Here is a 27,525-nt window from a genome sequence, read left to right on the forward strand (position 1 = left end):
TATTTTTTTTGATGGTACAGTACGCATTGATTATTCAAGTAATTGATAATGTCATATTTAATACGCTAATTGTTGCCGTTTGGCAGAAATAAAGCAAAATGTAGGCAAAAAAGAGTATAAATATCCCACCCGTCACAATGGAATGACCCTTTAATCAACTTAGTTATGGGAACCGTAAACCGTAGGTACCTAATGTGTAATCTACTTTAGGTACTTTGATCGAACCTGTAACAAAATAAACGAGGTATTATTGTTGAAAAGTTTAACTAAAAAAAAAATGTTATCTAAATCATGTTGTCCTCGGTTAGGGTTTTTTTTTTAAATACTACGTCGGTGGCAAACAAGCATACGGTCCGCCTGATGGAAAGCGGTCACCGTAACATATGGACGCCTGCAACTCAAGAAGTGTCACATGCGCGTTGCCGACCCATTAGAAACTTGTACACTCCTTGCTGTGTTAAGTACACAGTAAGTTTTACGTGATTTGTCAGAACTATATTGCTTTCCCCGGTAGCTCTTTCCAAATTCTGTCACACATGCATCGGGGCTAGTAGATAATTATGTAGGTATGAAAAAACAACGTATGATATCGTAGAAAAGGCAAAAAAATGTGTTCAATATGAAGAACAATACTCACCCAGTAAAAATGACAGCAGCAAACTTTAGGTTGTCCGCACAAAGTCACTTCAGATACTTTAGCCCATGCGTAGAACTCGGTTGTCCGCGTGCGAGCCAGCAGCCAAATCGTGCCGCGCATCAAACATTTTCGATTTAAAAAGCAATTTAACTCATTTTAAAAATAGTTTTTAATTTGCTGTTACAATATAAAGTGTCGTGATTGTTACATAAAATTTTATCATATAAATATGGTACTTAATTTTTATGTTTTGAGCCGGTAAGTAAAAAAAAAATTATTATTCTCTGGTACAGTACAGGGGACTAAATAATCAGTAGTAAAAGGTGGTGCATTTAAAAAAAAAGTAGGTTAAAAACTACATAAAAAGTAAAAGGTGGTGCATTTAAAAAAAATAGGTTAAAAACAAAAGAGGTGATTTTCTACGAAAGCTTTGAATTCCGCGCTATTTCCGGGTTACAATGTTACATCTTTTAAATTACAGACAAATCTATTTACTAAAAAAAGACGGCAGATAAATGTAGGGCCGGCCAATTATTGTCATTGTAAACTGCGTGCCTTCTTCCTAAACATTGACGCTGGCGGAATCATCGACAACATCGATGGAGCCGATGATTCCACCAATTTTTAACTACTTTATCTAATGAAAATATTTCGATGTTTAAGACGATTCATGATTTAAACCTCCAAAGGTTCGAATCTAAATATATAAAAGAAGAAACTGACCGATTGACTGACTGACATATTACCGCACAGCCGAAACCGCTGGTCCTAGAGATTTCAAATTTGGCACGTAGGATCGTTATAGGGTGTAGAGGAGCACTAAGAAAGAATTTTTTAAAATTCACCTCCTAAGGGGGTTAAATGGGGGTCCAAAGTTTGTATGGGAAAACAAGATTAGATTAGTACGCGGGCGAAGCCGCGGGAAAAGACTAGTAATGTAATAAGCATCCAAACTAGCATCCTATGCAAAATATTTGGCTGTCAAATGACTACGTCCACGTCGTCCACTACGTTATTTTTGCACCTCAGTCATCATCAACATTTTGCCATAGCTCATGAGCGTCTTGAGTCTGATTGGCAATTAATCCCAAGAATTATCCTACGACGCTAGCGCCATATGACCTTCCAACTAAGAGGATAAACTAAGCCTGTTTGGAATGAGTCCGGTTTCCTCAAGATATTTTCCTTCATCGTCGTATGAGTCAAAATTTGAACTTGCAACCACCGGATTGAATTTCTTAGGCTTTTACCGCCAAGCGACATGCCAGCAGTACGGTCAACTGGGGTGACTTTAAAATGCAGGGGCTACTTTGAAAATTTAGCCTTAAAGTCATACTGTAAGTAAATTCGGGATTTTCTATGGTACCTACATTTACAAGAGTATTTATTGATCTAACTAGTTATACGAACAGTTTCAGTAAATAATGAATAATGTTAATTTTAAAACCGTTCAAATACCATCGAAGTAACCCCAAAATTTTCTAAAGTCACCCCGGTTGACTAATTTTTTGAACCTCAGTTCCATGCTCAGAGAGTCCTTGTCCTTCGTCAGCAAAAAAAATGTATCAAAACTTCAGATGTAATCTTTCTTGAAGCTTAAAGGACCTTTTGTAATGTAAAGGCATAAATATAGGTATGTATTAGCTTTCAAGCATACAGAGTGGGGCCTGTAACAAAGGCGAAGAATTGAACTCTAGGCTATTCTCCTTATACTGATCAACATTTGTTCGGTACTTTTAAAAATAACTTGTATTTTGATTTTTATCACCCTTGAAAGTTTTTTCTAAGAGGTAATGTATTGCGAATTCTGTTAAGTCTAAAGTGTGACAGACAACGTCAATGACAACAATAATGGCGTACATTGAAGCTAATATTTATTTTGTATGAAAAATTAAAAATTTAAAGACTTCGTAATTTTTAAAAATCACTGAACAAATGTTGATCAGTATAAGGAGAATAGCCTACAGTTCAATTCTTCGCCTTTGTTACAGGCCCCACTCTGTATACTCGTATGCCACCGAGTTAGAAACATTGCTTGGTTTTGGTGATCTTGTGTTCTTTTGATCTTGGTTGTTTTGGGTCTAGGTTGATCTGTGTAAGTTTGTTTCGAAATGTTAATACCTAGTTACTATTACTGAATTAAATTTTGAACGTAGGCACTACTTTTATGAAAGCGACTGCCATCTGAACTTCCAACCCGAAGGGTAATTAGGCCTTATTGAAATTAGTCCGGTTTCCTCACGATGTTTTCCTTCACCGAAACATGCGCGGATCCAGGGGGAGGGTCATGGGGGTCATGACCCCCCCCCCTGGAGCCTAGGTCGGCCATACAAATAGACCACGTGACCCCCCCTCTGGGGCGGGCCTGGGCCTTTACCATGTGACCCCCCCCCCCCCCCCCCCCGGGCACGAAGCTGGATCCGCGCTTGCACCGAAAAGCGACTGGCAAATATCAAATGACATTTCGCACATAAGTTCAGAAAAACTCATTGGTACGAGCCGGGTTCCAAACCGCGATCTCCGGATCGAAAGTCGCACGCTCTTACCGCTAGGTCACCAGCGCTTTCGGTACCAAAACTATCATCATACCAGCAGAAATAATATCATGAGCAATAATGGCTTAATTTTTGGGAGTAGGTACATTATGCCACATAATACATAGGTTTTACTGGGCACCAATCATTAACAAAATACTTATAACTAATATTGACGTTTGAATTGATTATTATGGACTAAGATCGACGAAAAGTCACCTTACGCAACTAATTTAGTATTATTGGTTCACTTTGGTAAAATATATTATATTATGTATGCATGAAATGTTTTACCACAGTTGGTGTTTAGTCACGATATTGCTACATCTGCCCATCGACCAAAAAGTGCGATAATATTGAAAGTGCAAATTGAACTGCAACCATATACCTAAAGTGGTATGTGTCAGAACAACTCTACCTAATTTGAGGAATACAAGTATGTAACAAATTAGTTACCGATATTTCTTAAGTACCTGACATTAAAACGAAATGAAGATGTAAGAAATCCAAAAACCGGCCAAGAGCATGTCGGGCCACGCTCAGTGTAGGGTTCCGTAGTTTTCCGTATTTTTCTCAAAAACTACTGAACCTCTCAAGTTCAAAATAATTTTCCTAGAAAGTCTTTATAAAGTTCTACTTTTGTGATTTTTTTCATATTTTTTAAACTTATGGTTCAAAAGTTAGAGGGTGGGGGACGCACTTTTTTTTCCTTTAGGAGCGATTATTTCCGAAAATATTAATAAATAAATAAATAAATAAATATTATAAGGACATTCTTACACAGATTGACTGAGGCCCACGGTAAGCTCAAGAAGGCTTGTGTTGTGGGTACTCAGACAACGATATATATAATATATAAGTACTTATATACATAGAAAACATCCATGACTCAGGAACAAATATCTGTGCTCATCACACAAATAAATGCCCTTACCGGGATTAATATTATCAAAAAACGATCTTAGTAAACCCTTATTCATTTTTAAATACCTATTGTAGGGGGGCGGAATGAGACGCCAAGTAGGAACCAGTTGTTTATTGGTTTAACTTCCAATATTACAAATAATCATCATACAAGTGGAGTACCTAGCTAAACATGAGTTGAAGGTCCTCAGGGACGACCACTGCAAGACCAAAGGCCAACCGATTATGAAGCTTATGGGCGGTCCGTGTAGACGGTCTCGACCCGTGCTTCATTTGTTGGTTGGACTTGGGGCATAGCAGAGGCCGTCTCCCAAGTTAGACCTCTAGCTAACAACTGAATGACTGATCGGCGGCCGCGCGGCGCCTTTTATTACGGTTTCCCCGCCGCCTGCGCTGCCTGCGCCGCTCGGAGTACTTCGCGCGCGCTCGGGCCGGTCGATCCGCTGAGCGCGACGGGTGATGGTGTGCGAGCGAGAAAGTATTCGAGCCCGCGCGCTCGTGCGTGGTAATGTTATTCTGTCTCGCTACATTCTCCCCCTCTGGTACTCTTTAACGTCCCGTAAGAGTACCAGGAATAACAGGATCTGTGTTGTCTCTCCCTCTGGTACGTATGCAGACGAGAGAGTATCAAAACGTGTGTAGATCGGTTTATATTCCAGTTTCATGGAGTTGATGAAACACTGTACTGCTCTGCTTGTGAGGGTTTGTGAGAACCCTCCCCCTGGAGTGAAGCTGGTCCAGTAGTGTTCAACAGCATTGATAACTAAACAACTTCCTTTGCACATGATACGTTGCTTGCATCCTTATTTCTATTCCAGAAAATATTGTAGGGTAGGTGCAACTTCTTCTTTGACATTGAGGGTAGTTGTCATTCATGGGCCCCACTTGGGCGCAACTTAAGATCGGGGGTGGTACGCATCGGCATTCTCATCCCCTTGCTCTGTCCACTCACGGCTAACCGAATATGAACTTATGGGCGGTCCGTGTAGACGGTCTCGACCCGTGCTTCATTTGTTGGTTGGACTTGGGGCATAGCAGAGGCCGTCTCCCAAGTTAGACCTCTAGCTAACAACTGAATGACTGATCGGCGGCCGCGCGGCGCCTTTTATTACGGTTTCCCCGCCGCCTGCGCTGCCTGCGCCGCTCGGAGTACTTCGCGCGCGCTCGGGCCGGTCGATCCGCTGAGCGCGACGGGTGATGGTGTGCGAGCGAGAAAGTATTCGAGCCCGCGCGCTCGTGCGTGGTAATGTTATTCTGTCTCGCTACACTATCGAACAATATATCACACGTTGGGGTTGGAATGAAAAAAAATATCAGCCCCCACTTTACATGTAGGGGGGGTACCCTAATAAAACATTTTTTTCCATTTTTTATTTTTGCACTTTGTTGGCGTGATTGATATATATATTGGTACCAAATTTCAGTTTTCTAGTGCTAACGGTTACTGAGATTATCCGCGGACGGACGGACGGACAGACAGACATGGCGAAACTATATTAAGGGTTCCTAGTTGACTACGGAACCCTAAAAATGAGAATCTAGGAAAATGTGACTGATTTTTGCCTGGTGGCTGGTGTCACCCTGGTGGCCTAGTGGTAAGAGCGTGCGACTATCAATCCGGAGGTCGCGGGTTCGAGCCCCGGCTCGTATCAAAGAGTTTTTCGGAACTTATGTGCGAAATGTCATTTGATATTTGCCAGTCGCTTTTCGGTGAAAGAAAACATCGTGAGGAAACCGGATTAATTCCAATAAGGCCTAGTTACCCTTCGGGTTGGAAGGTCAGATGGCAGTCGCTTTCGTAAAACTAGTGCCCACGCCAAATCTTGGTATTAGTTGTCAAAGCGGACCCGAGGCTCCCATGAGCCGTGGCAAATGACGGGATAATGCAAGCGCAAGGATGATGATGTGACTGATTTTCATACTTAAGACGAAAGGGGCCAACGGCCCCCAAAACCGGTTTGTCATATAAACGTACGTTCGCACTAGTGTAGAAAGGATGAGTTGAGTCCTTGAATATGTAGTTAAGCGCGGTTAAGTCCCGATTTAAAAATAATTATATGTAAATACTTTTAATATTAACATCTGCCCGTGTGGTGACGGATTAAGAATTTCACCACCCCCTTTCTTCCCGTGGGTGTCGTAGAAGGCGACTGTGGGATATGGGTTAAATTGTGGCGAGGGCGAGAGGCTGGCATCCTGTCACTGCAATGTCACAGTTTCGTTTTCTTTCAACCCCTTATTTGCCAAGAGTGGCACTGAAACCTGAGTAGTTTCATGTGCTCTGCCTACCCCTCCATGGGACACAGGCGTGATTGTATGTATGTATTAAAATCTGAAACCTAGATTTATCTCAAATTTTTGAATAAAAACCAAAAGATTTATTTATTTCATTTCGAATTCCCAATTATATAATTCAAAATTATGCCCCAGGTAAGAATTTATAACTTTTATTGAATTGCTATGTACTTACTACTAATTTATCAGTCTAAGGTAGAAAATTCACTTGGTAACACCTAATTTACATTTACGTATACAATGCAAATATTATGTACACAACTACACATTCAATTATTTGAACAGTTGTGTACTTAAAGGTAAATAAGTACGTATCGTATGGTACAAATTGTACAATTCGTTACAGTGATTGGATTGTTAAGCTCTCGTATCTCAGATGAAGAATACTATAGATTTGACGTAAGCGTACACCCGTAAGGGACAGATATAGAATAATGGAGCGAAATTAAGAAGTACTTTAAAAATGGCTGACAGTTTACCATAAACAACCTACGTAATCTGGGCGGATAATAAGCTTGACGTCACGTACATATCCCTTACCGCATGTGACGTATACAAGTAGTCAGTAGAGTAGAATTTATAACGGCCAAATGTGGAACAATATGCGGTAAAGGGTTATTGTTTGCCACAAACTCGTTTGTGGCAGCGGCGGAAAAGTGAAACTATGACAAAGACAAACAATAACATTTTGCTCTCTGTCACTCTTATTATAATTTGTATGTGACCATCTCGTTCGGTAGTGGTATTATTATTTGGCTGTCTAGTCTATAGTATCCTTTGTTTAAGTCTCGTATGCTTAGTAGCAGAAGTTTCAATTTTAACATGTAGAATGACAAATTTTTGATTGGGGCATATGTTAAGTATACCTATATCTTTCGATATTAAAATAAAAAAAACTTCGATTTATCTCTTTTATTTTCAAATAAAACGTAGGGTATTCTTAGTTTTAGTTTTAAGTTTAGTTTTAATTATGGGTGCCCTGAAAATCAGTGCCGTGTCTCTTAGACATGGTCTACGCTGAGCGGCATCCTATTTGGTATACCGATTCACTCTATTTGTATTGTGTTGTACCTATACTGTTCTTATACCAAATAAATATTTTTTCTTTCTTTTTCTTTCTTTCTATCTACCTCAGTTAGGGGTGTTTAGAGAAGGGGACAATCGCTTTCGGTTCGATATTCAAATGCTGCGGAACAGCGCTGGTGGCCTAGCGGTAAGAGCGTGCGACTTTCGATCTGTAGGTCACGGGTTCGATCGAACCCCGGCTCGTGCCAATGAGTTTTTTGGAATATTTGCCAGTCGCTTTTCGGTGAAGGAAAACATCGTGAGGAAACCGGACTATTAATTCCAATACGGCCCCTTCGGGTTGGATGGTCGAATGGCAGTTGCTTTCGTAAAACTAGTGCCTACGCCAAATCTTGGGATTACTTTTCAAAATGGACCCCAGTCTTGTAAATACGTGGATTTTTAGTACATTTTTTTAATTAGCATACAATTCTCGTACACTGTTTTGATGTGACTTTGGATTCCGTACGATACCATTAGGGTTGCCAACCGTACTATATAATATAGTACTGTACTATATTTTGGCCCAGCGTACTATATTCTATATGAAACATATATAGTACGTAAAAGTACTATATTTTTGGGGTCCATGCCAGTGGCGAATTTACACTAGGGTCAAACCACCAGGAGCGGCGTTTTGATAATGAAAAAAATTTCGCGCTCGCTCCGCTCACGCTTTTATTCATATTTAACCTTCACTGTGCATTTCATTACTTCGTTCTGACCTGCAAATATTGCAGTTACGTATAAAGCCATCGTTGGTTGCAAACATTTGTATTTTTTCCATGATATATTAAATAACGACATTTCTTAAGGGGATTCTCTACTCCGATGAGCTTCGATTTGAATCCATTGGTATTATGAATATTTTTCTAAAGCATATCATATTAAGAGAATCGTCTTTAAACAAACTAGCATCCCATAATTAGGTACCTACTTCACAGCTCATTGATTCTGTGATATTTAGCATCAAAGTTGAACTATTTTAGGACCGAAACTGGTTCTTTGGTCAAAATTCATGCCTTAATTAGTTTATAATTAAAATCGCTTTTGCATTTTTATAAAAGTCTAGATTTCATTGAAGTAAAAATGTTTTTAAAACAATGTCAAATTTCATAAAAAATATAAGTACTTATAATATGGGTATTCTTTTTTTTTAAATAGGTCTTGTAAAAAAAGTAAGTAGGTAACTATTGCAATTAAAAGAATATTAATAGGTACGTAAGTAAAAATTGCATACCTGTCAATAAATTTAGAAAGTGATAGAAGACTCAATATTGCATATTTTTCGAAATACGCCATATATATTGTTGGTGTTCAATAAAACATTTGGTACATTACATACAATAAACAACTAAGTAGTTATATATTACGCTAAGTAAAACATTCGACAACATGAAAGTTTGCTTTTTAAAAAAGGCCAAATGTTAAATTGGTAAATGTGAGCTTGGCAAATAAAACAATAAGTTGGGAAATGAACATTCGGCGGAATAAAATTCCGCGAAACGTGAGTTGGGAAGTGATATTCGGCCATACAACTTTCGACGATACTTAAATAAGAGAACCAATGCAACAAAAAACTTGTCAAAAAACGATGAAAACCGAATGGAGACCCTTAGTGTGGACAGAAAGAACGATCTCTACGACTTGGTTATCGATTATGTGTACCGTACTATATTTAATTTCGGTGTACTATATTTTTTAGATGGAATTTTCTAAAATACTATATTTCCCTAAAAAAAAGTTGGCAACCCTAGATACCATAATATGTCACCGCTAGAAAGTAAAAGAGGGCTGTGCAATTTGTCTTTTTTTTTAGTACTACGAACTTATCAGACATAAATACTAAATGGGTACCAATACTACTTTGGTAGATTTGCACATTATTCATTTGCATTTTTATTTATGGATACTGGTACTTAAACCAAAGCTTGGAAGCTTGTATAAACCAGAATGTTTGCAAAACGATAACGTGTTTTGGGCTAAATTAGGAACTTGTATGCCTTTTTGTGTTTTATTCTTTTATTCTTGCCAGACAGCAATTAGCAGGAAATAGTACATTACGATACAAGTGCGTAAAAAAGGAAGTTCGAAACGAGTGGCGATAAATTAAAACACGACCGAAGGGAGTGTTTTAAATCGACACGAGTTTCGAATTTCCTTTTCGCACGTGTATCGTACGACGTTTTTCAGTACAGATGAGCTTCCGAAGTTTCGACCTGTTATATAATGAACCACTTCTCGCACTAGTGCGTAAAAAAAACACCATCTGTACTGAAAAGTATATTTGCGCATTGCGATACCGTGTGGTGCTTTACTATCAAGTTTTGGCAAAAAATGTTTCGACTATACGTACGACGACGATAAATAAGTTGCTTATATTTTTTTAGTACAGATGGTGCTTTTTTACGCACTAGTGCGAGAAGTGGTTCATTATATGTCGTCAGGTCGAAACTTCGGAGGGCCTGTACTGAAAAACGTCGTACGATACACGTGCGAAAAGGAAATTCGTAACTCGTGTCGATTTAAAACATTCCCTTCAGTCGTGTTTTAATTTATCGCCACTCGTTTCGAACTCCTTTTCCGCACTTGTATTGTAATGTACTATTACAATAACCAAAAAATTAAAAAATCAAACATAGAGGAGATTAAAATAAACATCAAATTGTTTTAAAATATTTCCAATAACTTAAATATTCTAGGAGGACTACTTTTCGATTTTAGGACGGTCGTCTCCTTTCACTTTAATTTTGAAATTAGGTACCTACCTAATTAAGTAGGAAATAGTACATTACGATACAAGTGCGTAAAAAAGGAAGTTCGAAACGAGTGGCGATAAATTAAAACACGACCGAAGGGAGCGTTTTAAATCGACACGAGTTACGAATTTCCTTTTCGCACGTGTATCGTACAACGTTTTTCAGTACAGATGAGCCTCCGAAGTTTCGACCTGGCATATAATGAACTACTTCTCGCACTAGTTCCGCTGTGTTGACTTTGACGTTTATGGATTGAGATGTTGATAACCTCTATTTGTGAAATGTTAACAATACGTACAGTTTTACGTAGATTCGTAACCGCCTCGTCGCCAGTGTAATACCCAGGTGCTCAAGTGGGTTTATTGGTAGCATATGGTAATTAATTAATACCAATCTGAATGCTTTAACTATTATTTATTGTAATAAATTGATACACAACAGATTCACGTGAGTATATCTATCCCAAGAGAGGGAGGGGGGAACGGAGCAGGCGTTTAGTTACCACAAGTGCGTAAAAAAAACACCACCTGTACTGAAAAGGTTTATTAAAATTAAGTCACCCGTTATACTTTCACTCAATATTGTAGTTTTTACATTTAAAATGTATTATTATTAATGATACAATATACATAGAATACAAGTGCGGAAAAGAGAAAATTCTAAACAAGAGGCGATAAAGGTCTCTTCGCTCGTGTATCGTATTACATCCGACGTAGGAACATACTTTTTAGAGTTTCGACATAAGCAAGAAAAGTAATACTTTGAGCATTAGTGCGGAAAAGTGGAACCAAGTGTAGGTACTGTAATATAATATTTAGTTACCTTAGTCATTTGTTTTCTTTTCCAGGCAATTATGGTGCGTCCTCTTGCTGTCAGCAGCCGCGTCAGCGCAGTTCAAGCCTCCACATATCTTATTCATCTTGGTAGATGACATGGTTAGTATTTAGAAAAATAGGTACAGTCAACCAATTGGAACCCTAGGCCACTCTTACAACCATGTCAAAATGACCAGCAGTAAGAGATTTCTTACAATCTGATTTATAACATCACTGTGACATAGTTCTACAGTGGCCTAGGGTTCCAATTGGTTGACTGTACATACTTATGACATATATTATACTTACATAAATTTACAAGGCGTAATTTAGAACATGAATCTCGGGTCTCCATTATTTTTGATACATACCACTTGAATTAGTTCCAATGGGTAATACCTACCAGTAGGATAATTGATTAACATTGTAATCCATGAGATTCAGTATGCGTCGCGCTCTCGACATGTAAAGGCTGGGTCGCTACTCTTGAGAAAGGTTCTCAAAATTGAACCGAAACATGTCGAACGCTATATCGACTTAATACGTGAGTAACCCGCTTAAAATATTTTTAAATATGCATGAGATTCTTATTAATTATTCACCCATGAGATTATCCATACTAATATTATAAATGAGAAAGTGTGTGTGTCTGTTTGTTTGTCCGTCTTTCACGGCAAAACAGAGCGACGAATTGACGTGATTTTTTAGGTGGAAATAGTTGAAGGGATGGAGAGTGACATAGGCTACTTTTTGTCTCTTTCTAACGCGAGCAAAGCCGCGGGCAAAAGCTAGTAACATAATATAACTTACGTACAGAAAGGACACTTCCTATAAAACCAAAGTTTGACAGAAGTCGAACCATTTGTCCCTTGCTAATGGCTCATTTGGCTATTCAACTATAAGGTGGTCAAAAATTACGTAATTATCATATCTGTGGTAGTGCATGGACCTCGAGTTGTATATGTCGCAGTAAGATAGATAAAGCCGTTATATAGTTATAACCCTAGGAATATAATTATACGTCGTAACATAGTTAAACGAAAGCGATTAATTGCTATCTTACTAGGAGTATAACTATAATACTAAACTAGTTTAGTCATATAGTTATATGACTGGATCCAGTTTAGTGAAATGATTGTAGGCAGGAGTGCGGCGGTGCGGCGGAGGTATAGTTATAACCCTAGGGATATAATTATATGCCGTAACATAGCTAAACGAAAGCGATTCCTTACCATCTTACTAGGAATATAATTATAATACGTTACTAGTTTAGTTATATAATTATATCACTGGATTAAACTTAGTCTAGGGATATAATTATAATACGTCTCTAGTTAAGTAATATAGTTATACACCGTGTTTCACTTAACACTAAAAACCTGAAATCAGTTTGTTCAGAATCGAGAGTAGAATCGATTGAGCTATATCTTGATGGGGGTAATATTTTTTGTTTAATTTGTATTATTAGTTATTTTTTACGTGCCCATTCTATTGTATTCGTAATGCGACATTGTGTATATCGCATTGCTAGAGGTTGCTTACCTTTTTCAGTATTTAGGGGTATTAATACTGGCTGGTTACTTGGACGATACTTTTTACGAGTTTACGAGTTTCGTTATACGAGTTTGACGTTGTTTGTCAGTTTAATCTTAATGTTTATCATAAGTCATAACAAATTGAACTCGTACCTAATTACAACCTTGTCATTTTGAATGTTGGGTTTAAATTTGCTTACCGCGATTAAATTACCGGGATTTCCCGGGAAATCAAGAACCGGGAAATACCGGGAGCATGCCCTAACTGTTACGTTTTAACTAATATAGCTTGGATTCGTTTGTTTAGTAACCAAACCTTGTGTACTATGTTCGGATCGATACAAAATAAACTTTGTTCTAACGTCAGTGACGATGTTGTTATTCCAAATCGTCCCGCTATACGTATTATAAAACACTGATTTAAACTTTCACGATTTTTACACATATTTAAAATTGCAAACGGGACTTAATACATAGTAATACGCGATTAAGTCCCGTTTGCAATTTTAAATACCGTACTATAATTATATTCCTAGTAAGATGGTTCTGAATCGCTCCCTTATATCCCTAGGGTTATAACTATACCTCCGCCGCACCGCTGCACTCCTGTCTACAATCATTTCACTAAACTGAATCCAGTCATATAACTATATGACTAAACTAGTTTAGTATTATAGTTATATTCCTAGTAAGATAGCAATTAATCGCTTTCGTTTAACTATCTTACGACGTATAATTATATTCCTAGGGTTATAACTATATAACGGCTTTATCTATCTTACTGCGACATATATACCAACCGCGAGCCGAACGTTCCCGTAATCGGAGCGTAGAAAAGACAAGAACATCTTGTAAAATTATAAATAGGTGGCGCTTCAAACCCCTGGTGGACAAATTCCAAATCACTGACAGGATACTTCACTTCGTCACTAACGTCTAATTTCATGACATTTCCTTTTTGCTCCCCTAGCGCCATTGGAGAGATTTGTAACTATAAATTCGAAGCTGTTTTCCTAACAGATTTTCCTTTTCTTCTACACTCCATAATACCATTGACCGGAACACCAGTCCAGGCTATAAGGATGCGAGGCCAAGGGCAGTGTGGCGTTTATCACAATTAATGAGCATAATGACTTACGTAACTGTGCGCTTGCGCAAGTGAATGCGAAGCATGATAATGATCCTTCAGCTGCCTTCAGCGGGCCGCTTAGACAACATGCCAATCGTTAATTACTATTCATTAGTAAACACGCCATCAACTGGATTTGCGGACGATGTAAACAAAATGAGGTATCGTGAAGTTTAAGACATTACGAAATGTCTTTAACTTCTGTGATACCTCATTTAATACTGCTAAATTTCTTTTGTTTAATTATGCCCGAAACAAAAATAAATAAGTTAAGGATCATCGAATAGTTTGTTTCCATTGTACGCAGTACGCAGTATTTATTGACGGCGTTTTACTATAAGAGTAAAGCCTGACCAGAAATATATGACTACGCGCCATGTTGCGGAATTTCATTAGAACTATTTTTTAGGGTTCCTTAGTCAACTAGGAACCCTTATAGTTTCGCCATGTCTGTCTGTCCGTCCGTCCGTCCGTCCGTCCGCGGATAATCTCAGTAGCCGTAAGCACTAGAAAGCTGAAATTTGGTAGCAATATGTATATCAATCACGCCAACAAAGTGCAAACATAAAAAATGGAAAAAAATGTTTTATTAGGGTACCCCCCCTACATGTAAAGTGGGGGCTGATATTTTTTTTCATTCCAACCCCAACGTGTGATATATTGTCGGATAGGTATTAAAAAATGAATAAGGGTTTAATAAGATCGTTTTTTGATAATATTAATATTTTCGGAAATATACGCTCCTAAAGGAAAAAAAGTCCGTCCCCCCTCTAACTTTTGAACCATATGTTTAAAAAATATGAAAAAAATCACAAAAGTAGAACTTTATAAACACTTTCTAGGAAAATTGTTTTGAACTTGATAGGTTCAGTAGTTTTTGAGAAAAATACGGAAAACTACGGAACCCTACACTGAGCGTGGCCCGACACGCTCTTGGCCGGTTTTTTTTTCATACTATACTGAACTGTCACCCCGTACATCAGAGTAACAGCGCCCTCCTGACAATAGTCATATATTTCTGGCCGGGCTTTAGGTAATTATTGCCTTCTGGGGTCCATTTCTCGAAGCTACAAGTAACAATTTACAAGCGGTTGTCAATGTCTAATATCAGGGGCCCGTTTCTCGAAAGGTACAAGCCTTAGTATTACAAGTGTGTTTCCATGACAACCCATACGATTTGACAGTTCGCGCACTTGTAATACAAGGCTTGTACCTTTCGAGAAACGGGCCCCAGGTTGGAAAGAGACTTCCGCTTGTAACTTGTAACTTTCAGTTTTGAGAAATGGGCCCCGGATGATCAATTTTCAGACGGCAACTGACCAGTCAGTTGTGCTACACTGTCACAAAATGAGATTATATGGATACAAATCTCAAATGATTAGGTACTTACTACGTACAAAGAAAAATGACACACACATTCCGTGACGTACACTATCGAGTAAGGTATTAAAAAACTCATGGCGACACGTCACGATCGTTCGACACGATCGAGTTTTTATTAACTAACGCAATCGAACGGTAAAAAAATATCAGACACTAGTATTATAATTATAATCTGTGGAATGACGCTTGTGAATAAAGAAGTTAAAAAAAATATTATTGACGCGTTTTATAAACGAATGTGACTTGACCACGCCCCCTGTTTTATGACGCTATCATATATTATATTGACCACGTAATAGGTATGTTAATTATGTATAATTCGTATTCATAGATTACAATTAGCGAAAAAAGTTCGCTAAAAGATATGACAAGTTTTTTTGTTATATGTGCCATTCTTTTTTTATGAACCGTTTTTTTTGTGTTTAGGTATATTATAGGCTAAATCAATTATACTATGTCTATGTGTGTTGAAGAATTTGATATAAGATAAAGCGGGGCAATTCTGACTGCGGTTAGTTTTAACTAATTGAAATATCTTCCATACGAGTATCTCAAGTTTTCCTAAAACTCTTTATAACAACGGACGGATAGGACGGCAATTTTAGGTAAAATCGGTTTCAACTAACTAACTCACCATGCTTAATAATAATTAGTACTTACTGGTAGTTAGCCCAGGCGGTTGAACTGCGATGCTGATTGCTGATGTTATGTTATTTTTAGCACAAAACGAAGGTTCCAATCATCAAGGGTTTCAATCTCATGTCAAACTTAAGATATATGTACGGTCAGTCACCATAAGTGATAATTTCTGTACCTTGTCGCTTTAAATTGTTTGACAATTTCGCATGACATTTCAAACAAAACCTTAATGTGACAAGGTATTGAAATCATCACATATTTATGCCGGTGACTGTACCTATTGTTGCATAGTCTGTTGACCACCAATATGTTACGCAAACGTGAAATGTTTGTGTGGGTCCTATACATTCGACTCTTCACTTTCCAAACAGACTCTGATATATCGGAAATTATTTTTTTAACAATAAAAATTTCATGTGACGGTTTATTGTAAATTATGGTTTATTGTAAATTAATATTATATTGATTCTAGGGATGGAACGACGTGTCGTTTCACGGCTCGGATCAGATTATGACGCCGAACATCGACAACCTCGCGTACCAGGGCGTCATTCTGCAGCAGTACTACAGCGAAGCAATCTGCACCCCGGCCCGGTCTGCGTTGCTCACTGGAAAATATCCTATGAGGATTGGTAAGCAATTTATAAAAACTAGGAGTTCATGACTTCATGTGGTAGCATGGGTTAGGTTCTAACACCGAACATCGGTAATCTGGCGTACCAGGGCGTCATCGTCATTCTACAGCGAAGCAATCTGCACCCCGGCCCGGTCTGCGTTGCTCACTGGAAAATGTCCTATGAGAATTGGTAAGCAATTTTTAAAACCTTGAACGACTACATGACTGTATAGTAATGGCGTGGGTCAAATTATGACATTGGACATAGACGACCTCGCGTACAAGGACGTTATCCGTGAAGCAATCTGCATTACGGCTCACTGGAAAATATCCTATGAGAATTGGTAAGCAATTTTTAAAAACTAGGAGTTCATGTGGCAGCATGGGTTAGGTTTTGACACCGAACAAATCTGGCGTACCAGGGCGTCATTCTACGGCAGTGCTATAGCGAAGCAATCTGCACTCCGGCTCGGTCTGCGTTGCTCACTGGAAAATATCCTATGAGGATTGGTAAGCAATTTTTAAAAACTAGGAGTTCACGACTTCATGCGGTAGCATGGGTTAGGTTCTAACACCGAACATCGGTAATCTGGCGTACCAGGGCGTCATCGTCATTCTCAGCAGTAACTCAGCGAAGCAATCTGCACCCCGGCCCGGTCTGCGTTGCTCACTGGAAAATATCCTATGAGGCATTAAGCAATTTTTTAAAACTAGGAGTTCATGACTTCATGTGGTAGCATGGGTTAGGTTCTAACACCGAACATCGGTAATCTGGCGTACCAGGGCGTCATCGTCATTCTACAGCGAAGCAATCTGCACCCCGGCCCGGTCTGCGTTGCTCACTGGAAAATATCCTATGAGAATTGGTAAGCACTTTTGAAAAGCTTGAACGACTACATGACTGTATAGTAATGGCGTGGGTCAAATTATGACACTGGACATAGACGACCTCGCGTACAAGGACGTCATCCGTGACGCAATCTGCATTACGGCTCACTGGAAAATATCCTATGAGAATTGGTAAGCAATTTTTAAAAACTAGGACCATGGGTTAGGTTTTGACACCGAACAAATCTGGCGTACCAGGATGCGTAGCCGAATGGCACAACCGCTCACGAAACGCTCACGAAACGAAACGCTAGTAGATATCTATCTCTATCGCTCTTGCGTATTGGCGCGACAGAGCCAGACTAGCTTTCGCGGCGTTTCGTTTTCGTTTCGCGTCGGAGAAATGCCATTCGGCTACGGGGCCAGGGCGTCATTCTATGGCAGTACTATAGCGAAGCAATCTGCACTCCGGCCCGGTCTACGTTGCTCACTGGAAATTATCCTATGAGGATTGGTAAGCAATGTATAAAATGTTAGTGCGTGGGTCAGCATAAAGCCTCTTCCTAAAGCCATATTTGGGCCCTGAAAACCAACACTGAGAAAGGAATTAACTTGTTCATTCATAGCCGTATTTTGTCACCTACACAATATAATGAATAACCTGTCAAAATTTCCTGATAGATAGTGACAAGTAGGACTTTTAGTTTGGAAAAATGTACACAAACCGATAAAAAATATTCATCACTTTCTATCATACCTATACGTCCAAAAGTGACAAGCAATTATTATCGGCTTTATTAAATTTAGTAACGGTGACGGGTTAAGAATTTTACCACCCCTTTTCTTCCCGTGGGTCGAAGTCGACTTGTGGGGCATGGGTTAAATTGTGGCGTAGGCGAGAAGCTGGCAACCTGTCACTGCAATCTCACAATTTGGATTTCTTTCTACCCTACCTACTTCTTTTTTCCAAGAGTGGCACTAAAACTTGAGTAGTTCATACCCTTTATGGGATACAGGCGTGATTATATTTATGTGTAACTTTAGTAAACGTTCATAAGGGGATACGCTTTTACTGTAAGTTATTTTTATTGTTATCAGGTATGCAGGGAGCTCCTCTGTTCAACGCAGAAGACCGAGGCATACCGATCACGGAGCGACTGCTTCCCTCCTACTTGAAGGAGCTAGGCTACTCAACTCACCTCGTCGGGAAATGGCACGTTGGCATGTCTAGAGACGACCACCTGCCGACTAACCGAGGCTACGACTCGCATTACGGCATGCGAGGAGGCATCGTCGATTACTATACTTACCATAAAGTTGAAGAGGTGAGGTTTAGATAAACGGACTTAGCCGAAGTGACTCTTTCGCGCTACGGGGCGAACGTAAGAGCGTTTTCACATTATCCCATCTGATATCGGATGTAGGAAGGATTTCAAAGGTGAAAAATTTACCCAAAGATTGACTGGTAGAAGTGGTAGAGAATGCTGCCAAGCATTAAGTCCGCCTTTTGTACTATAAGTTTTTCTTTCTTTGTGTACAACACAGAACACCCCACTAGAAACCTAATGCAAGCGATATTGTTCGAGACGCAAATCACCAATCCTTGCGGGGTGAGGCGGGAGCGCACGGTGCTGCCATTGGTCGTTTCAAATAATGGCGCGCCTTTACGATTAGCCGTAGGGATGGGAATGGGACATGTCTATTATAGACTATGGTACCGGTACCAGTACTGTGGTGAATTTGTTTTGCAACAAATTATAATATTATAGCAGTTTTTCTAACTTATTTATATTTCTTTAGTTTATAAAGTATTATTTCTACAAGTAATTGTAAGAAATGTGCAAGTTAGGCGTTTTTTTCAAGCTTTTATTTAACTTGCAACGTTAGTATATTCGGGTGAAATCATGCAACTTTTAAAGCAGATATTTTTAACCGATTGAGCTGAAATTTTGCACACATAATTGTGTAAATCATGTGACGATGCAATATTATGGTATCATGGAGCTGATCTGCTGATGGACCAGAAACGTGGCCATAGATTAAATTTCATATCTGATTACGATGTTACCCCAATTCCAATAAGGCCTAGTTACCCTTCGGGTTGGAAGTTCAGATGACAGTCGTTTTCATAAAACTAGTGCCTACGCCAAATCTTGGGATTAGTTTCCAAAGCGGACCCCAGGCTCCCATGAGCCGTGGCGAATGCCGATGCCGGGATAACGCAAGGAGGATGATGATTGTGATAGCACCTCAATAAAAATCATTCTAGTAACTAATAACTAATAACTAACTGCACACATTTTTACTTACGTTTACTAAGTTGAATTACCAACTAAATATTCTAAACTAATCAATCAACTAAATAACACTACAGACTCTACAGATTCTAGATAATTATTCAAAATTACAAATCTGCTTTCTTTTATATTTCATAACGAACGAACGGTAGTACGAAGTTCCCGCAACAGACATAAACTAACATGGCCCCATCCCTAGTCGTTTACGTGAAAGGGATAGCATATCGCATTGTTAACTAGGCAAAAAGGGATGGACGCGCATCGGCGCCGCTCAGTACAACTATATTGACCAGTATAAATGAACACCGCGGATAATAAACAATATTCAACAAAATAATTAATTTGACTCAACTGTGGAATGTTATTCCATCTTTTTTATATGTGGAAGACTTGCCACACCACTTTATGCTGCAAGAGACCATTGTTTGCAACCAAATTTAATTATTTAAGATTTTTCCCCGAGCGGACACGAACACTGTTAGCGGGTCGTATACTTGGGCGCTACTGATCGGTGTCGCACGCGTTCAAACTTTTATACACCTGATTTGTCGTATGCTTGGTGACCGCAAGTCGCCCTGTAAGGGCCGTCTTGTTGCATTGGTCTGTGGTGTACAATAAAGATTAAATAAATAAATAAAAATCAAAGATGGCTGCTTAAATATATGGGATATTGGTCATACCTACATCCGATATCGGATCGGATAATGTGAAAATGCTTCGGCTATTAGGCTAAGACGGAAGATACTTTTTTAGTGGTTTATGAGGGATACCTTGTTATGGGCCAATGAGACCTTAGGGTAGGGTAGTAGGGCCAGTTACATCAACCACATTTGACAGACACATCATCGTCACGCAGCAGACGACTATAGAACTTCCCATACAACAAAATTTACAGTGACAGAGGGTTTGATGCAACCGGCCCTAAGTCTACCCAATAAACAGCCTCAGCGTCTGCCACCACTGTACTGCAGCGGTTGAGAGTGATGTATGTTTGAGATGTGAATTTAACAAGTTCGACTTGTTGCGGTTTATCCGTTTGAATCAGCCAAACGTATGTTTAAAACAATATGTGTCAGGTTGTTTTTATAAAATCGACTTGTTGATTCAAATATATTGCCGATTCAAATGACAAGTAGCTTGTTGTTTGAACCAAAGAGCACGTAGGCGCTATTTTAACCAAAAAACTTGTTGAACGAACATGAAAACTGGTTGTATTTTCTCTCAGTGTAGTAAGAAGAGGCTCTAATTAAAAAAAATGTATTCGAAAGCGTATTTAAGGCTCAAAGATTTATTTTGAATATTTAAATTAAATGTAGGTACCTATTCAATTTACACCACGAACTAAATACATCCAATACATTCTAATTTACAAATAGGTATCCCGTTCAAACGAAAAGTACCTAATTTACATAGTCACGCAAGCTGATATTTATATTATTGCATGATTGAGTAAAAATAAATTTCATGAGTAACTATCGCGGTAACCGAAGACAATATTATAGAAATAATTTTGTTTAATTTTTTCCTAATCAGAATAAAACACCGAACACATATATATGTTCTTAAACGGATCCCTATTCCACAATTTGAGTAATTCCGAAAAAGTGTGTACATTTAGATCACGTCTCCGATTTTAATAAAAGTAGGTAGACTGATAGAGTCCATGATGCTGAGCAAGATCCACTAGGTTTCCTAAAATGTCCCAAGTGGTTTGTTTGTATGAAACCTTCCTTCTTTGTTACCAGATTTCTATGCATTTTCGGTTACAACCTGTATAAAAATAAACAGAACATTCCGTCCAGCAATGTGTGCGGTATAAAAGGCTTTGACTTAGCATTTTGCTGCAATTTCGCGAGGTAAATTTACATATCTCTCTGCATTTTTTCAGTGGCCAAATGGGAGACAGATGTTTGGAAGGGATTTATTTGACAACCTGACACCGCAATACTCTGAAACACGGTACATCGTTGATGCGTTAACCGACCGAGCTGTGCGAAGTAAGTCAATAATTCTTCTCAGCATATTCGCGTCCTGTTGAATATATGCCTCTTCCGCGGCAAGAGTAGGTAACATGATATGAGTCACGATTTTATGGCATGTTCCATTTATTCACGATGCAAGTTCAAATGATAATCTATGATAATCTATCTCTAAATAAGTGTTACTTTCCCGATATATGCATAGATCCTTTAATTTGCAGCTGTAGTTCAAATAAACACACAATGAAGTCGTGACTCACGTTACTTCTACGTGGATTCACCCCTATCATGGATTTCCATTCCGTTCTAAATAATTATTGGTAATAAACTAATAATCAGTTGATTATCCAACTAAGTACAAATAATATTGAATCATTATTTAGTTGTTTCAAATAAAATCCATATTTGATGCTAGTTTACATAAATTACACATTACACATAACTAATTATTTGCATAAATACTTAGTTAAATGTAATCAAATCATACGTTACCATCTCATTGAAAGCGTCAAACTATATTAACTCGTTTATCGAAAACATGGAATTCAGATTAATAATAACGAAAATATTATATTTAATTCAAATAAAAATATTCCTAAAATATATCTCATTATTTTAATTGATTGCGAGTAGTGCTAATAGGTAATACATAAACTCATGCCTGTATTCCCAAAAGGGCTAGGCAGAGCACATGAAACTGCTCAAGTTTCAGTGCCACTCTTGGCAATTAAGGACTTGAAACACGAAATGACAGATAAAAATGAAAATGAATGAATGAATGAGAAGAATGATATTGCAATGACAGGTTGCCCATTGCCCACACTGCAATGGAACCGATATACCACAGTCGTCTTTAAGACACCATACAAAACTCCTTTTGAATACGGCTAAGAATTTCACCGAAAGGGGTTGATGAACTTCTTAACCCGTCACCACACGGGTAATAATATAAGTAACATTGAACCTTTCCAGTTATCAATGATCACAACGCCTCCCAGCCGTTGTTTCTGCACCTCACGCACAACGCGCCACACGCGGGCAACCCGGGAGCGTCACTACAGCCACCGCTGTATAAGCCAGTCAAGAACGCACATATCGCGAACCCAGACCGGCGCCTATATGCAGGTTGGTTATAACCCATCTTCCTACTGGAAGAAGAAGATATATTAGTCATTACCAACGGCACAACGTCTCTCAGCCACTGTTTATGCATCTCACACACAACGCGCCACACGCGGGCAACCCGGGAGCGTCACTACAGCCACCGCTGTATAAGCCAGTCAAGAACGCACATATCGCGAACCCAGACCGGCGCCTGTATGCAGGTTGGTTATAACCCATCTTCCTACTGGAAGAAGAAGATATATTAGTCATTACCAACGGCACAACGTCTCTCAGCCGCTGTTTATGCATCTCACACACAACGCGCCACACGCGGGCAACCCGGGAGCGTCACTACAGCCACCGCTGTATAAGCCCGTGAATCCGCCATATCGCGAACCCGGACCGGCGCCGTATGCAGGTTGGTTATATTTTATCTTTCCACTGGAAGAAGATGATTGCTTATTAGTTAATGGTTAATACCAACGGCACACGTTACCCAGCCGTTGTTTCCTGGCAGATCGCACACAACGCTTCCACGCGGGAGATTGTTTTAGACTATAAGTCAGACGAGTAGGGGTTCCGATCTATAACAACTGACATCCTCCTAAAATCACCCCCGGTTGATGCTTATAAGTTGGTTCATATGTATATTTCAAAACAATGTTTTTTACGGCATCAAGTTTTATTCCAATCAAAATTAAGATATTGCTTAAGTTATTGCATTGCTAGCATAATATTACAGGCGTTTGTTTCTTTTTGTTTTGCTTAAGAACACGAAGAAATGGAACTATTTGAAATACAGAACATTCTTGTGAACATAAATCAAAACAAAAGGAAAAGTGAAGTTAGGAGACAAAACTGTAACTCGCTCTTGAAGCGAATATGAATAAAAGCGACCAAATTAATAATCCGCATAACTAGCGGATTTTCAATTTCTCTCTTTCAAAAACTGTTCTTGTTTTTTCAGAGGTAGTGAACCATTTGGATAGCTGTATTGGAGTGGTTGTTAAGACTTTAGCTGAGAAGAATATTCTCGACGATACTATAATAGTATTCGCGTCGGACAACGGCTCGCCAACGACTGGAATGTACAACAATTGGGGCATCAACTTGCCCTTCCGCGGGAAAAAGAGTACACCATGGGAAGGAGGGGTCCGCGTCCCGGCTTTGATATGGCACTCTTCGTTCAGACCTAGAGTCTGGAATGGCCTAATGCATGTCACGGATTGGATGCCTACTCTGATAGCAGCTGCCGGTGGAGCAGTTAGTGAAGACATAGACGGTGTAAGCCAATGGGACTCCCTAGTACAAGGCGGCGAATCAAATCGCAGAGAAGTGCTCATATCAGTTGATGACACGAATGTTTATGCAGCATACAGAGCAGGAGACTATAAAATTGTAGTCGGGAACCTCACAGGCGTAAGCAACGGTTATTACGGAGCGTCATATCTGGTGAACAGACGGCCGGCTCCGGAATACTTCCCTATATTAAAAAAATGTGATGCAGCAAGGGCCATGGCGACTTTGGGCATATATTTGGACCAGGATGAGGTACAAGCGATGAGGAGAGACACGGCCGTTGTACAGCTTGATAAAGTTCGGGATCCGACACCTTGTGTACCTACAGAAAGTAAGTATGAAATGAGCATTTACATTTATTGTTTATTCCAAACGTTAGTGGCTTGTTGTCTGGAACTTACAAAAGTTATGCTCATTTACATCATACCGTAGCATTGTTTGAATTGAACCATGATTTTGTACAGTAGGGACACAGTCAACCGTTATAATTATACATATTGTATACCTACCGTCATTACAAAATACATCTGACACATATTGGTCATTGGAGGTAATAGTTATTTGTTATACAAGGGGGCAAAGTTGTATTTTAACACACGGTAAAATACATTTGCACCCGAGTGTAAAAAAACTTTTCCCCTCACTTAGCGAGGAAACTACAACGCAAAAATGCGTTTATCACTGCTTCCAGTAGTTCCACAGGTGGTAAATCATCTTTATTACTAGATTCACCTACTTTTATCAATTTTAAAGCAGTTAATTTGACTTTATTCAAGGTCAAATTACTTTACCCACTAGTGGATAAAATGCGTTTTTACCCGCTGGTATTAAAGGACAAAACACGTGTTTCCGAGCTAGTGAGGGGAAAAACACTTTGCTAATATTGCCTATTTCGGTAACGTTACTTAAGTCAAATTGTTCTTATTCTTAAGCACATTTGCAACAGCCGTCATCGTAAGTTGTTGCCAAGTAAGTAATCATGACTAAACATCTCACGTGACTTAACATTGACAAAAGATCACTTAGCAAGAACGGTTATTCCGAAATCTGTACGGCAAACTGTCGCAACGACTGTGACAAAAGCACTGTCACTTTCTCGTGAGCTCGCGAGTCACATGACTCAAAATACACATTATGGTTGGTTGACGACCGGTCTGGCGCAGTCGGTAGTGACCCTGCCTGCTACGCCGCGGTCCCGGGTTCGAATCCCGGTAAGGGTATTTATTTGTGGGATGACCTCAGATATTTGTTCCTGAGACATGGATGTTTTCTATGTATATAAGTATTTATATATATCGTTGTCTGAGTACAACACAAGCCTTCTTGACCTTACCGTGGGCCTCAGTCAATGTGTGTAAGAATGTCCTATAATCTTTTTATTTTATTTATTTATGGTAACAACCGTACAATATAGTAACCCTTGCCATGCTCTGAATAAAAAACATTAATTGGACGATGAAGATACAATCATATAACTAGTTCCAGTTTTCCCTTGTGTTGGAAAATCAGATAGCAGTCCCTAAAAAGGGTTAGAGCGAGAGCGTAGCGGATCAGAGTAGGACCGATATCTCATATCATCCTTCATCGGCGTCAACTTTGACATTCCTTCCTACATCCGATATGGGATCGGATAATGTGAAAATGCTCTTAGGTAATCTAAAAATTAGGGTCCTTACAGATGGCACGGAAATTATTATGAATAGAAATAATCTTTTGAGTATATCATGGCCCGATAGTACAATTCAAAACAATAGGTACATAGATTCTGCAACAGAGTCATTGCTAGCAAGGTTGATTAGGTCAAATGATAATACTCGATATGTGTTCGTTTCCAGGTCGAGGTTGCCTCTTCAATATCGCGCGGGATCCATCAGAGAGTCACAATTTGTGGCCACAAGCTACAAACATCGCTGCTTTGCTGACTAGCAGGCTACGGGCCCTATGGGCCCAACAGATGGCACGAGGGCCCCTCCGCCTAGATACAGCGGCCGACCCGGAGAACTTCGACTACTTTTGGACGCCCTGGATCGGCTTAACTGCCGACATTAACAGTAATAACGAAGTAATCGAAGGAATAGTAGCTAAAACTGGTCCAAGCAGTACGAACACCACACTGGCCGTAATGGTTAATTGCAACGGCACAGTTGGCATTAGAAACTTTTTGTGCATTTTACGAACGATTATTTAAATATTTATTTGCGGACAACTTGTTCGTTATGTTCATTTAGTGACTTAATTTAGATAGACTCGTTCTATCAAGCGCATCCATGCTGTACAATACAACTATAGGTACAATTGGATAAAGACTTTATTTATTGTTATAAGAATAATAATGTGTGATATATAGAATAAGTAAAAATTACCTACCTATAAAGATACTAAGTTTTTTATTTTATACACATCCCGTGAAATTATCCAAATCGTTATCAAAGCTAACGACGTAGCGATTTGCTATGACAAAGTATTGCAGGTTGTACAGTCAACTACAAAGAGATATATCCACTTTTTCACCTTATTACAAAACAATAAGGTGAAAAAGTGTATACATCTCTTTGTAGTCGACTGTACCAGACGCAGACAAAAGTTAACAAAATGTGAACTACTCGAAACCAACTACTGAAATAAATAAAAATCCAGCCAATATAATTTTAATCTATGTGCCTACTCGTATCAATATTAATATCTGGGCGACCGAGCTTCGCTCGGTTCTGTTAATTTCGTATCCTTGACATGTGTCGCCATCTAGTTCAAAAATCAATAATACCTACATCGAGCGAAAAAATTCTCAGCCTTAACAACACAACTACTCCACACGAGATGGCGCGCATTTCGCCACAAAAACTCAAATAGTGTATTTTTCTATTCGTTTTAGCCTTGACCTGTGTCGCCATCTAGTGTTTGCAATAAATAGTACTTACATCGACCGAAAGAATTCTGTCTTAACAGTACAACTACTGCACACGAGATGGCGCGCGAAGAAAAACGCATGAAAACTCGAAAATTCGCGTTTTCCGGGACCTAAGGATAAGTTAGACCGATTTTTCACCCCCAAAAACCCCCACATAACAAATTTCAGCGAAATCGTTAGAGCGGTTTCCGAGATCGTCAGTGTAAATAAATATATAAATAAATAAATAAATAAATATACAAGAATTGCTCGTTTAAAAGTATAAGATTTGCATCTTACACTAGAGAATGAGAGAGAGATTGCTCAAAACAATATTTAAATGCTCTCAGATAACTACTCTTTATTAACGATGCCTGTAATCTCTTCGGATACAGACAACAGACAGATATATGACAACGATGATTATCAATTTATCACGTTATATTTAGAAAAATTCAATAGGAAAGTTTTTTTAAGTTTTTTTCTTTCTCTGTGAACAATTTGACGATGGTCCCGGGAATAATGTAATGTTCCTCCCGCATAGGAAACAGGGTATCTAGACAATCGCTTACGCTTCGATATCTGTGTCTTCAATGTCTCTCTTTCACTTATTAGCGCTTGCCTCGTTGGATAGGAACCCTAGACCTAAAATTCCAGCTCTTCGATTTCGAATTTTAGGTACCTACTTCTATAAAATAAACCGTGGCGCTGAAGAGAGCGGCTCATAAAATATGTGCAATAAGTACCTACAACTCCGGTAGAAAATATCCCTGAAATATGACTTGGAAAGTACAGGCCTA

General features: G+C 39.0%; 1 protein-coding gene across 3 annotated transcripts; it reads left to right on the forward strand.

Moving 5' to 3' along the window:
- The first annotated feature begins 715 nt into the window (after nt 1–715).
- LOC125224831 (arylsulfatase B-like) lies at nt 716–26,216 on the forward strand. 3 transcript variants are annotated; one of them, XM_048128307.1, is made up of 8 exons: nt 716–895; nt 11,062–11,149; nt 16,188–16,347; nt 18,258–18,484; nt 21,345–21,453; nt 22,408–22,560; nt 23,507–24,169; nt 25,674–26,216. In XM_048128307.1, the coding sequence occupies exons 1-8, from the start codon at nt 867–869 to the stop codon at nt 26,024–26,026; spliced, it is 1,782 nt and encodes a 593-aa protein (XP_047984264.1). In that variant the 5' UTR covers nt 716–866; the 3' UTR covers nt 26,027–26,216. The 3 variants fall into 3 exon arrangements, with proteins under 3 accessions (XP_047984264.1, XP_047984266.1, XP_047984265.1); XM_048128308.1 differs by lacking the exons at nt 716–895; nt 11,062–11,149; nt 16,188–16,347 and adding exons at nt 16,972–17,020; nt 17,669–17,673; XM_048128309.1 differs by lacking the exons at nt 716–895; nt 11,062–11,149; nt 16,188–16,347 and adding an exon at nt 16,812–16,841.
- Nucleotides 26,217–27,525: the final 1,309 nt, after the last annotated feature.

The sequence above is a fragment of the Leguminivora glycinivorella genome, chromosome 3 (assembly GCF_023078275.1).
Source record: "Leguminivora glycinivorella isolate SPB_JAAS2020 chromosome 3, LegGlyc_1.1, whole genome shotgun sequence".
NCBI classification, from domain to species: Eukaryota; Metazoa; Arthropoda; class Insecta; order Lepidoptera; family Tortricidae; genus Leguminivora; species Leguminivora glycinivorella.

Excerpts from the sequence above, each read along its gene's own strand:
- LOC125224831 (XM_048128307.1), top strand. The coding sequence starts at position 867 with ATGGTACTTAATTTTTATGTTTTGAGCCG. Across the intron at positions 21,454-22,407 it reads AACCGACCGAGCTGTGCGAA|TTATCAATGATCACAACGCC; the intron begins GTAAGTCAATAA and ends GAACCTTTCCAG. Across the intron at positions 22,561-23,506 it reads AGACCGGCGCCTATATGCAG|AGGTAGTGAACCATTTGGAT; the intron begins GTTGGTTATAAC and ends TTGTTTTTTCAG.